General features: G+C 44.1%; 1 protein-coding gene across 1 annotated transcript in view; it reads right to left on the reverse strand.

Annotated features, from left to right (window-relative positions):
• LOC124712166 (formin-like protein 14) overlaps positions 1 to 10,033 on the reverse strand; it is a 64,135-nt gene extending 54,102 nt beyond the window's left edge. Inside the window, exon 1 of the mRNA XM_047242461.1 lies at positions 9,942 to 10,033. Within this exon, the coding sequence (XP_047098417.1) occupies positions 9,942 to 10,033 (92 nt within the window). The remainder of the gene's footprint in view (positions 1 to 9,941) is intronic.
• Between the last annotated feature and the right edge of the window lie 3,375 nt (positions 10,034 to 13,408).

Below are 13,408 nucleotides of genomic sequence, written 5' to 3' on the forward strand. Positions count from 1 at the left end.
GACTGGAACAACAACTACTACGGATCACAGACAACCCACAAACGTTGGCCGACCCAAAACTACGTCGCCTATTCAGACGACCGATCAAACGGCCAAGCAAGGTCGTTGCCACTGAAACGTGTGTGTCGGCAATCGTCGGGCGAGTGATGCGAGTGATGGCCTTCCTCGATACTCCACACCAGCCGACCAATTCATAGCCAGTGCGCCGACAACATTTAAATTAACTTGTCAGTCAAAATCACACAAACTACACACAGTTTCACCAACACTTGCACGACGAACTAGACGGTGCTAACGGCAGTAACAGTGCAATAACAAGGACGAACCACGAGTCGGCACACACAGTCAACCCATAAACGATCGCCGGCCAAATAGACGTCGTCGGACAAGACGACCGACCGACGATCAACCAAGTCGTCCCCACTCAAATCATGTGTGTCGGCAATGATCTGGCGTGTGCTGGCTATCCGCGCTTCCCTGCCGCTGAATGCCCCACCGGTGCTATAACTGGACAGTCGACATCACCAGCGACACAAAATTTCACAAACACTAGGACGAAGAACGCGATCAATGCTAAAAGCAGTGACTGTGCAATCACTAGAACGAACCACGAGTTGAGAAACACACCGCCAACCCATAAGCGATCGGCGAGAAAATACACGTCGTCCGGTAAGAAGACCAATCGACGATCAACCAAGACCGTCCCCAGCCATGTGTGCCAGCAAAGGTCGGGCGAGTCATGGCGGTTCGAACCTCACTGCCTCTCCAACCCGACCGAACTTCTGCCGCGTCCGAACTGTCCGACTGCCATGTCCGAACTCCATTGCTGGCGCGTTCCAACTGACTTCATTGCCCGGTCCGAATTGCACTGCTGGCGCTTTCCAACACCTTGGACGATACACGACGGCCAGGAAGTAATAGCAGTCCAGCAAAAATAATACGGCAGGGCCTATATCGATAAGTGCTGCTGCTGCCGCTCACGGGCAGGCAAGGCAGCAACTTCGTGACACCAGTAATTGAAAATTAACATAACGACGTTAAGTAAGAGATGGAACAAACACGAGCCACGCACGGCTCAAAGACAGATGTGAGACTGAGGCTGGGGAGGTTGTTTTTTTATGATTTTGGATGTGCTGTGGATCAGCAACACTGTTCACTTCGACATAAAATCTATTAGGCTGACGCCTCCTCCTTCTGTTTTTCTCCACACCACACTATCCAGGAGCGCTATGGGACTTAACTTCTGAGGTCATCAGTCGCTAGAACGTAGAACTACTTAAACCTAACTAACCTAAGGACATGACACACATTCATGCCCTAGGCAGGATTCGAACCTGCGACAGTAGCAGTCGCGCGGTTCCGGACTGAAGCGCCTAGAACCGCTCGGCCACCGCGGGCACTAGCTAGGAGACCACTCGTTTTATATCTCGACCCAATTCTTTAGGCAGGATTAGAATTTGAGCCATAAACCAAGATTTTGATAGTAAATGTGGATGTATTAACGTCAGATTCTCTGTCAATGTCAGATTTCTTGATGAGTTCGCAGTAGTTAGTACTCTGGAAGAAAGTAGTATTTTTCGGCAGATGTAAGCTGTCATTTTTTGCTTATTATCTTGTACATGTACTCCGAGGATATTATATGTCTCTTTCATTGCGTGCCAAGGCGATGGTATTGTCTTGTATTTGTCGACATAGGCGTGGACACCGTTTTCTTATTGTTTATTGCTGCACCCGATGCTCTTTCGTATAGATTTAAATTTTTCTTTATCTTGTCCAAGTCCTGGACATCTATAATAAATGTCCGTAGATCATCTGCGTAAACGTTAAATCTGTGCGTGAGTTTCCTACGCTCAGACCCAAGCAGGATAAGGAAATTTTGAGGAGTAATGCATCGAACGATAAGAGGAATAGTGCCTGTCACAGGTAATGGATTTCCTAGTTTTACTGAGCACTTGACAGGAATTGAATCTTGCTTCTCCGTTCACCATCACTCGAAATTAGGAATTTGTCAGTGAATTAAAATTTGTAGCACTACATTTATGTTGAAATCCTATAACATTCTTCGCTGTCGAAACATACTTATGAGTGATCCTGTGGAATGCATTTTTGAAATTCGCTGATGTTATTGCTATGGGAGTGTGCGTGGCTGTAGCTTATCCAATGGAGACGCGATGTGTCAGAACTGGGTCGAATATCGATATGCATTGTACGGCAAAAGTTTGGCTCGCATTAATAATCCGGTTTATCACCATGTTGAGGCATCTGGCGAAGCGTTGGTCTCCGATTTTATGGTCGCTGTTGAGAAGCGTAATAGGCCGAAGATTTTCGATTTTGTACTTATTTTGTCTTATTGGGATTGGGAAAATTCGACCAAAGGGGTATTGTGCTGGGACATATCTTCCATTTGGACTTAATTAGTGATTTGGAGAGAGATATCTTTCATGATGTCCAAGAATTGTCGTCGAATTCCACTGGCTGGCCATCAGTTACGGGTGACTTTCACCTTGGACTCTCCTTCAGTTGTCGTGAAGTTCGTCATCAGTGAAACGTTCGTTGAGTTGATGTCTGTTCATGGCCGTCAGGATTCATGGCATGTTGGGCAGGAGACAGATAGCCTCCTTCCTTCCAGAAATTTTATTCTGAAAGAGTTCCATAGAATATTCCTGTATTTCATATTTAATGCCGTGCAGTGTCTCGCTACATTCTCTGTTCGATCGGCGTAGGTCGGTGGTTTTCTTTTGTTGCTGCCTGTTCTCTCATGATCAAAGTGGTACATCGATACGTCTTTTTCGTCAAAGGAACTGAGAGGTACACTTCTAAGTGTCATCCCCTGTGTTTCCGATTTTTTGATATGTAACAGTCTTGTCTCGTTCTTCTTGTGTTAGAGGATAAGGACAGATGACTGATTTCAAGGTAGTTGTGCCATCTCTGAAGTAGCGTCACAGTCAGAGGATTAAGTACAAAGTCAGCCCATAAGGATTGAGCAACGGACGTCGACAGGGAAACGCACTGTTGTCGAGACAACTTAACTGGCTCATATCATAACAAGTATTCATTTCCGGACATACATTTAGAAGACTTACTAATTGGGACCAGTACTACATTCAGTAAGAATATACACTGAAGTGCCAAAGAAACTGGTATACGTATGCGTATTCAAACACAGAGATATGCAAACAGGCAGAATATACACTGAAGTGCCAAAGAAACTGGTATACGTATGCGTATTCAAATACAGAGATACGCAAACAGGCAGAATACGGCTCTGCGGTCGGCAACGCCTATGTAAGACAACAAGTGTCTCGTGCAGATGTTAGATCGGCTACTGCTGCTACAATGGCAGCTTATTAAGATTTAAGTGAGTTTGAACGTGACGTTATAGTCGGCGCTCGAGCGATGGGAGACGGCATGTTCAAAAGTGGCGATGAAGTGGAGCCTTTCTGTGCGACCATTTCACGAGTATGCAGTGAATATCAGGAATCCGGTAAAATATCAAATCTCCGACATCGCTACGGCCGAAGAAGTATCTTGCGAGAACGGAACTGACGACGACTGAAGAGAATCGTTCAGCTGAACAGAAGTGCAACCCTTCCGCAAATTGTTGCAGATTTAAGTGCTGGGAGATCAACAAGTGTCAGCGTGCGAACAATTTAACGAAACATCATCGATATGGACGTCCGGACCCGAAGGCCCACTCGTGTACCCTTGACGACTGCAAGACGCAAAGCTTTACGTCTCGCCTGGGCCCGTCACCACCGACATTGGACTGTTGATGACTGGAAACATGTTGCCTGGTTGGACGAGTTTCGTTTCAAATTGTATCGAGCGGATGGACGTGTACGGGTATGGAGACCACCTCATGAATTCATGGACCCTGCATGTAAGCAGGGTACTGTTCGAACTGGTGGAGGCTGTTTAATGGTGTGAGTCATGTGCAGTTGGAGCGCTATGGGACCACTGTTACGTCTAGATACGACTTTGACGGGTGACAGGTACGTAAGCATCCTGTCTGATCACCTGAATTCATTCATGTTATTGAGCATTCCAACCGATTTGGGCAATTCCAGCAGGACAATGCGACACTCCACACGTACAAAATTGATACAGAATGGCTCCAGGAACACTCTTGTGAGTTTAAACACTTCCGCTGGCCATCAAACTCCCCAGACATGAACATTATTGAGCATATCTGCGATGCCTTGCAACGTGCTGTTCAGAAGAGATCTCAACCCTCTTGTACTCTTACGGATTTATTGACAGCCCTGCAGGACTCATGGTTTCATTTCCCTCCTGCACTACTTAGGACATTAGTCGAGTCCATGGCACGTCGTGTTGCAGAACTTCTGTGTGTTCGCGGGGGCCTTGCACGATATTAGGGAGGTGTACCAGTTTCCTTAGCTCTTCAGTGTATATTCTTTTGGAAAGCACCTTGTATACTATAGCAACAACGTGAGATGTCGAGAGAAGCGAGGGGTACGGTAAGAGGAAAATGCCCCTTGCACATGCGCGTTGCGAGCAGCCAAGCCCTGGCGGGAAACACCAATCGTTGCTAGTGTGGTATGTGGGCTGATATTGGTTGCTCAGGTATGGAAGCGTGTTTGCCAGCTGACATGCCTACAAGCTGCTGCGACCTGGATAGTACATGTCAGAAACAGTCTGGAAAGCTTTAGTGGGTGTTGTAGAGTAAGTTGTGCTGAGAAATAATTGCTTGGAGCACTTAAGTAATCCAATCTGGCCTTTGTGAGCGCAAATTCAAGCGTTCTACAAGAGACGGCTTCGCTGAACGTGTTCTTCGTTTCGTTTCCTAAAACAGAACTAGAGAGCGATACAAAAGTAAGACATGGGACGGTAGTAAGAGCCGAACACGAGCCAAACGCTGAGCAGTCTCCTGCGCTATCACCTACGCTATGGGAACAACTGACACTAATTGTATCTGGCGGGTTGCTTGAATTTGCGCGCACAACGGATAGATTGGTTAACTTCAATGCTAATTAAGTCGGAAACAACGCAACGTATCAAGTTTCTATCTTAACAACTATTTCTCAGCACAACCTGACGACCGTTACAAGCTTTTCAGACTGTTTGTGACCACCCTGAATAGTCATTCTGAAAGCTTCCAGTTATATTTTCATAACTGACGGTTGCAAAACACTAACACGAAGTAGGTGCAGAATAAAGGAATAACTCGTAGAAGCCGATCTCTGGGAAGATCAGTTTGGATTTCGAAAAAATGTAGCACGCATGGCAACACTGAATCAACGACTTATCTTAGAAGTTAGGTTAAAGACAGTCAAACCCACATTTATGGCTTTAGTAGACTCAAAGAAAACTTTTGACAACGTTGACTGTAGCCCACTCTTTGAAATTCTGAAGGTATCAGGGGGAAAACGCAGGGAGCGAGGGGGTATATACTACAACTTGAACAGAAACCAGACGGTTGTTATAAGAGTCGAAGAACTTGAAAGGGAAGCTGTGGTTGAGAAGGGAGTGAGAGAGGCTGTAGCCTATCCCCGATGTTATTCTATCTCTACATTAATCAGGGAGTAAAGGTAGCCAAAGAAAATTTTCGGAAAGGTAAGTTCATGGAGAAGAAATGAAAACTTCGAAGTTTGCCGACGATATTGTAATTCTATCAAAAGGTATTGGAAGTGCAGTTGAACTGAATGGACAGTGTCTTGAAAGAGGACAGAAGATAAACATTAACAAAAGCAGAAAAGGATATTGGGATATGGTCTAATTAAATCGGGCGACGCTAAGGGAATTAAACTATGAAAGGAGACGCTAAAAATATGAGTTGCCATTTGGGCAGTAAAATGTCTGATGATGGTCGAAGTAGAGAGGATGTAAAATTTAGACAGCCACCCGCAAGAAAAGTGATTTGTGACATAACTTGACTAAAAAAAAGATGATCACTTGATGGAACATATTCTGAGACATCAAGGAATACTCAATTTAGAATTAATAAAAATTAGGTAGGAAACCGAGGCACGAGTACAACAAACAGGTTCAAATGGAAATGGTTTGCAGTAATTATTTGCAAATGAAGAAGCTTTCACGGCAAAGAATAGCGTGGAGAGCTGTATAAAACCAGTCTTCGGACTGGAGGAGGGGACAACATATACAGGGTGTTTCAAAAAGTGTGACATATTCCTACAGGAGGTTCTGTTCGTGAAAAGTAAAAGAAAAGTTCCTATGATCAGCTATGATAACTCTTGAGATATAGGACACAGTGTCCTTTCTCTCAGTCTGTTAGGCTGAAGTACTAAGCTATCTGCTGTGAGCCTACCTTCATCTTCAGATACTACCCTTTATTCGTCACAAGTGAAACTGTCCATATCTTGACATATATTGGTTTCCGAAGGTATAATTACAGAAACTGTTACTCTAGTTTTGACCACGAGTACCGGCTGTACGAATATGAGACGAACGTTTTCAAACACTCTGTATACCTATGTACGTAGAATGCGAGAAAGTTCTACGAAAGATGTTAGAAAGGCACCCAACACATTTAAAATCCTCTAAAAAGTCTCTACTCCTCGATCTTTTTTCAAAAATCTTTTTACGTTCTACCAGTGACGACACTATTTTCTGTCATTTTGTGATACTATTAAGAAATAAAACTATCATCAACCCAAAAGACTGTTTTGACCACCAGTGCGCTATGTTATGTGCGCTTCAATAGGGGTGGCAGCCTTGGCCTTCCTCTGGAATTTGAAGCTAGTTACCTACCAAGTGATTGGAATACATCAGCGCACACTCAGCTGCAGAGTGAAAATCTCATTCTGGAATACATACAGTTCAACCTGGATCCAGAACCACGGTATGTCTTCAACATTTTTCGCCTTTGCAAATTACTAGCAGTAGATTAAATTAACAATGGTACTATATACACTAACGGAGAAAACCACAGCACCAAAAAATAATTAATGTAGGGTAACGAAATTTCGGGTATACATTTATCTAGGTAGCATATTTGATTAACATTGCAACATCAGTGGTTACTGCAAGCGCGAAATACGCCACTGCAAAATGTGAAACACTGGTACATTAGTAACTGATGTAACTGCCAGAATGTGGAATGTAAGCAAACAATTTGCATTCATTGTGTTGTACAGGTGCCGCATGTCAGTTTGCAGGACGGGGTTCCATGCCTGTTGCACTTCATCGGTCAATATAGAGACGATTAGTGCTGGTTGTTGATGTCGCGATGTCCCATATGTGCTCGATTGGAGACAGATCTGGTGATCGAGCAGGCCAGGTCAACACGTCGACACTCTGTAGAGCATGTAGGGCTACAATAACAGTATGCGGGTGTGTATTATCTAGTTGAAAAATACCCCATGGAACCTGTTCACGAATGGCAGCACAACAGGTCGAATCGGCAGATCGACGTGCAAATTTGCAGTCAGGGTGCATGGAATAACCACGATAGCGCTCCAGCTACATCTACATCTACATTTCTACTCTGCAAGCCATCCAACGGTGTGTGGCGGAGGGCACTTTACGTGCCACTGTCATTACCTCCCTTTCCTGTTCCAGTCGCGTATGGTTCGCGGGAAGAACGACTGCCGCAAAGCCTCCGTGCGCCATCGAATCTGTCTAATTTTACATTCGTGATCTCCTTGGGAGGTAGAAGTAGGGGGAAGCAATATATTCGATACAGCATCCAGAAACGCACCCTCTCGAAACCTGGACAGCAAGCTACACCGCGATGCAGAGCGCCTTTCTTGCAGAGTCTGCCACGCTATCACGCTTACCAAATAACCCTGTGACGAATCGCGCCGCTCTTGGATCTTCTCTGACTCCTCTTTCAACCTGACCTGGTACGAATCCCACACTGATGAGCAATACTCAAGTATAGGTCGAACGAGTCTTTTGTAAGCCATCTCCATTGTTGATGGACTACATTTTCTAAGGACTCTCGCAATGAATCTCAACCTGGCACCCGCCTTACCAATAATTAATTTTATATGATCATTCCACTTCGGAGTGGCCGAGCAGTTCTAGGCGCTACATTCTGGAACCGTGCGACCGCTACGGTCGCAGGTTCGAATCCTGCCTCGGGCATGGGTGTGTGTGATGTCCTTAGGTTAGTTAGGTTTAAGTAGATCTAAGTTCTAGGGGACTGATGACCTCAGAAGTTAAGTCCCATAGTGCTCAGAGCCATTTGAACCATTTTGAACCATTCCACTTCAAATCGTTCCGTACGCATACTCCCAGACATTTTACAGAAGTAACTGCTACCAGTGTTTGTTCTGCTATCATATAATCATACAATAAAGGATCCTTCTTTCTTCATACGAAATCCCACCCAGACCATAACTGCAGGTGTGGGTACAGAGTGCCTTTCACGCAGACAGATTGGTTCCAGGCCATCAAATGGCCTCTTTGTAACCAATACACGGCCATCACTGGCACAGAGGCATCAGAAAACACAACAGACCTCGACCCTGCCCTGAAATGAACTCTGCTTGACGCCACTGAAGCCGCAAATGGCGGTTCTTTGGGGTCAGTGGCATGCAAGCTATAGGGCGTCTGTCTCTGATCTGTGCTTGAATTAACCGATTTGTAACAGTTCACTGTGTCACTGTGGTGACAAATGCTGGCCAGCTTGCTGCCACAGATGTAGCACGATGCGACAGAGCTATACGCCGAACACGATGGTCTTCCCTCTCGATAGAGCCACATGGCCGTCCGAAGCTCGGTCTTCTATGAGCGTACATTCCTGTGACCACAGGTGCCAAAAGTCATGTACAGTGGCTACATTCCTGCCTTTGTGCAATGTCGGAGAAACATCCAGATTCTCACAGGCCTCTTACACGATCTCGTTCAAATTCAATGAGATTTTGATAACAGCGTCTTTGGTTCAAATGGCTCTGAGCACTATGGGACTTAACATCTGAGGTCATCAGTGCTCTAGAACTTAGAACTACTTAAACCTAACTAACCTAAGGACATCACACACATCCATGCCCGAGGCAGGATTCGAACCTGCGACCGTAGCTGTCGCGCGGTTCCAGACTGAAGCGCCTAGAACCGCTGGGCCACAACGGCCAGCAATAGCGTCTTTGTCGCCTGAAAGGTATTCTTGACCAACATCAACTCATCACGTCCATTCTCAAAGGTAACTAACTTTCACGACCGTTACAGTGTGTTTTTGTAGCAAAACTGACTGGCATCCTCATAGTGGATGCAACTGTCGTGAAATTGGAATAGAAATCCTGTTTGAAGTGTGGAAACATGCCTATTCCTGGTATTGCCATTTTTTTCGTCAGTGTATATTTTTTTAGGATCGCCCCACAAGTTCCCCCTAACAGGAATGCGAGACGCGGAAAATGGAGTGTATAGTTGAGTGGAGCAGTTTTCGGAATCGTGTAGCGCTAATGAAGAGGCGGAGAGACGCGTAGAGGACACGAGCAGCAGTGCCTGCCTGTTGTGTTACTGCTGGGCGCCCCACGCTGGTGTGCTTAATGAACGCATTGTGCGCGGCCCGCAATCAGTGGCACGACACAGCGGCTTGCAGGCTTCGATGGGCCTCGACCGTAAGAGCGGACAAGCTTACAGCAGTATTCGTCTACATTCTGCCTGCAGGGCACGACCGACTTGATCACCAGATTTTCAACAGCAACGAGTGTTTCGGCTGCTGTATCCGCAAATAGCGCGCTCGCGAGGGCGATTGTAACGGAAATAATCCAAACACAGGATAAGTACTCACTGCGAAAGTCGAAAGTTCTGTTTCGCTATGCTTGTCATGGTATCGATTATTCAAAAGGATGACGGAGTTAGCGAAAATGCTTCTGAAATTTGGTGGTCGTGAGAATAACTGGTGCTATAGAATATGACGAAAAAAGGGCCTGAGTGTTTTCAGTTTAACGATTCATTTGCAAGAGTGATTCGGAGAAATTTTTTAATTTACTGTAACACGTCTATTTTTCGCTCACCTCAACCCAGTTTTTCTTTCACTATCATAACCCCTCCAACAAATTTTGTGCAGGTGGTATCCCATAGCTCGCAAGTATATTTTACCCGCCATGAGCGGCTGATATGTAATTCTTTATCTAAAAGAGTTTAGAAATTACGATCACCTCAGGGTACTACAGTTATGTACAACATCCTGCGTTACAGAGTTAACACTGTAGAATATAATGAAATAAAACCCCTTCTGCGTTACGGCCGACAATAGTGAAACTTTACTTGGCACCACAGCATTAATGTTGAAGCGTAGATGGTCTGAAGATCGAAACAAAACGCAAATTAATAATTATTTATCAGCAGTTCTTGGCAGTTGAAATATTATGTTTTTCTATAAACCTCCCCAAGTTCCTGCCCTTCTGAAAGATTAATCTGAACTTACATGATCTTTATTTTATACATAATTATGGATAAATCGTGAATCAGATGGTAAAATCAAGTCCAAGCTTCATTCTAAATGTCTTATTTCCAAATTCGTCCTAAATCCAAGCAGAAGACAAAACTTCTTAAGTCGAATCATAGTCATTTTTGCTGTTGCTATGGCCTGTAGCCCAGAGACTGTATGGATGCACCTCTCCATGTTGCTCTCTCCAGAGCAAGCCTCTTCGTCTCCAAATGACTACTAAAACCTACATCCATTTATGCCTGTCGTTGCTCTCCCTTCTACAGTTTTTACCCCAACATAATTTCCTAGATTACCAAATTGATGATTTGATGATGTGCCATATCAACCGACCCTCCTCCCCCCCCCCCCCCCATTTCATGAAGTTGCGCGATAAATTTCCTTTTCCTTCAGTTCGACTAATGACCTGCAAATTTATTGCTCCACCTATCCATCTAATTTTCATCATTTTTCTGTACCACCGTACTCTCGTCTGATATGATCGTTCTCGTTCCAATTTCGCACAAAGCTAGCTTCCAGACAAACACACTGGTGAGCAAAACTTAGGGTCGAAAGTAAGTTTAGCACGACGTTTCACTGTCAAATAACATAGCTCTACGAAACTTGGACCGTACAGAGAAAGAACTGTTACAGTATAGTACAGACCTTGCCGAAAGAAATATGAAAAGAGAAGGACACAAATGGCACTTTTATTCCAAGACGATTATTATACTGAAGTCAGGGCGATTTATGATGGTTCGCTGGACATTACGAAAGGCGGGTCGTGGCTCCAGTAGGATGTGTGATTGCCACGGAGCTACGTTACTTGGTAGTGAGACATCATGCGAAATTGCCTTTGACTCTTACGTTTCGCACATCATTGCATCTTCAGTAAAGGCCCAACACTTAAATTTATACTAGATATTGCCAAATGCTTCTGTTTCAAAAGAGATTTCCGTGCTATAGCCGGTCGATATTTTATATCCACTCTACATCGGTCAGCATCACTTTTATTACACAAACAAACTAAGCTGAAATTATTGTAAGAGGCACAGCAACATAGAAACTGGAGCGTATATCAATGGTCCGAGGTTTTATTCACGAACGAATCCAAATCTGAAGTATTTGGAAGCCATGGGCAGATGTTTGTTCATCTACTTCGTGGAGCACACAAGAAGACACAGTGTATGACGTCAACGTCGTAGGATGGTGGAGGGTCGATCATGGTGTAGGGATGTTTTACGGATGATGAAGTCTGTGATCTAGTGCGAATTAACGGAATATTAAAGAAGGAAGATGCAGTTCCACCCGGCAAAAGACTTTGTCAGTCGTGCGTTTGTTCTACAGCAGCACAATGATTCCAAACGTGCTTCTAAATTGTGCAGACGTTATGCCAATAAAAAGAGAAATGTGGATACTGAAGAGTATGATTTGGCCACGTCAGTCACCTGACATAAATCCCGTTGAACTCGTATGAGATGAACGTGACAGTGAGGCCAGAAAACTGAGGCGTTTGATATTAAAGATCCACGAAATGGTTTACAGATGTGTTGAACTGCAATATCTTCAAACATCCAACAAAATCTTATCTCCAAAATTCCACGCGTTTGTGTAACTGTTCTGAGAGCAACGGATAGATACTCTGAAGAGGCTAAAACCTAAACCATATTGTATTGTACATAGTGATGGTCTATTCACATTGAACGACATATTTCTACATTAAAATAATCTATATATCTCTTTTCATGGGTGATCGAAAACTCTTCATGCTGCTGTTTGTCCCCAAATACATCTCTTGTCTAAGCGAGCATGGATTTATAAAAACTGTTGTATTTCACCAATTCTGAGAAAAAGGAGGCGCAATCCTCGTAAAAGAGTAGGTAAACAAGAGAGTAATAACAGAAGACCAGAAAATGGAAACATTAACTGGCAAGGAGCATTTACGGCGCAAAAATTTCGAGAAAAAATTTGCAGTGAAATTGCTTTCCTTTACGTCACCAAAATTCCACTGAATTTGTTTAAATATATCATCTTTTAATATTGCTCAATTTAGTAGGACCCATTTACCGTTCCTTAGGTTCAACAATTCCTCATCTGTAGAATTCACCGCCTTACCAGGCAAGTTTTGTCTTGTGAAAACAAGGCAGACCCACATAAGTGGCGCTGATGTAAGTGAATTTTATGTCAGTAAATGTTGCGCAGTAAAGAAAGATATCAGCTTCATTTTAATGTATTTTTGTGGCTTTTTTACGTATTCGTACATGTTTCGCTTTATAGACACGTAGTACACCTCGCACACACCCCCGTCTTTGCAGTCTCGTCACGTGAGGCGTGGAATAAAGCCAGAGTATTATTATTACTTGGTGTGTGAAATGGAGCTAACATTTACTGTTGTTCTTATATATATAGCAATGATTTTAACATTTCATTGACTCTGGGTCTAGGTAGAGCCACTAATTGGTGGTTAGATCCCGCTGACCTACCAAACTGCAGGGACGTTGGTTGCTGAATTTTACCCGCAGTTAAAATAGTCAGACATTTTCTACGGGATTAAGATTAATTACCGGGCCAGTCGAGGAACTAGAAGGTGGCTGAGTGTTCGTCAAGACGAATGCGTGAAGGCCTTAAACACGGCTGTTGTCATCTCGTAAGAAGGCGTAGTTATCAGCATACTCTTCATAAAGATGTAGGAGAAAAGTCACCGAGAAAGTTGAAGAAACATCCTGATATAAGATGCAGCGTTTATACTTAAAATGTCCGCAGCTCGTGGTCGTGCGGTAGCGTTGTCGCTTCCCACGCCCGGGTTCCCGGGTTCGATTCCCGGCGGGGTCATGGATTTTCTCTGCCTCGTGATGACTGGGTGTTGTGTCATGTCCTTAGGTTAGTTAGGTTTAAGTAGTTCTAAGGTCTAGGGGACTGATGACCATAGATGTTAAGTCCCATAGCGCTCAGAGCCATATTTGAATTAACTTCTAAGAAAATGTGAGAAAACGTAAAATTGTGTACTAACAAGCTGTCCTATGAAATCCTATATTGCTTAATCCATTGAAGTGC

The sequence above is a fragment of the Schistocerca piceifrons genome, chromosome 8 (genome assembly GCF_021461385.2).
Source record: "Schistocerca piceifrons isolate TAMUIC-IGC-003096 chromosome 8, iqSchPice1.1, whole genome shotgun sequence".
NCBI lineage: Eukaryota > Metazoa > Arthropoda > Insecta > Orthoptera > Acrididae > Schistocerca > Schistocerca piceifrons.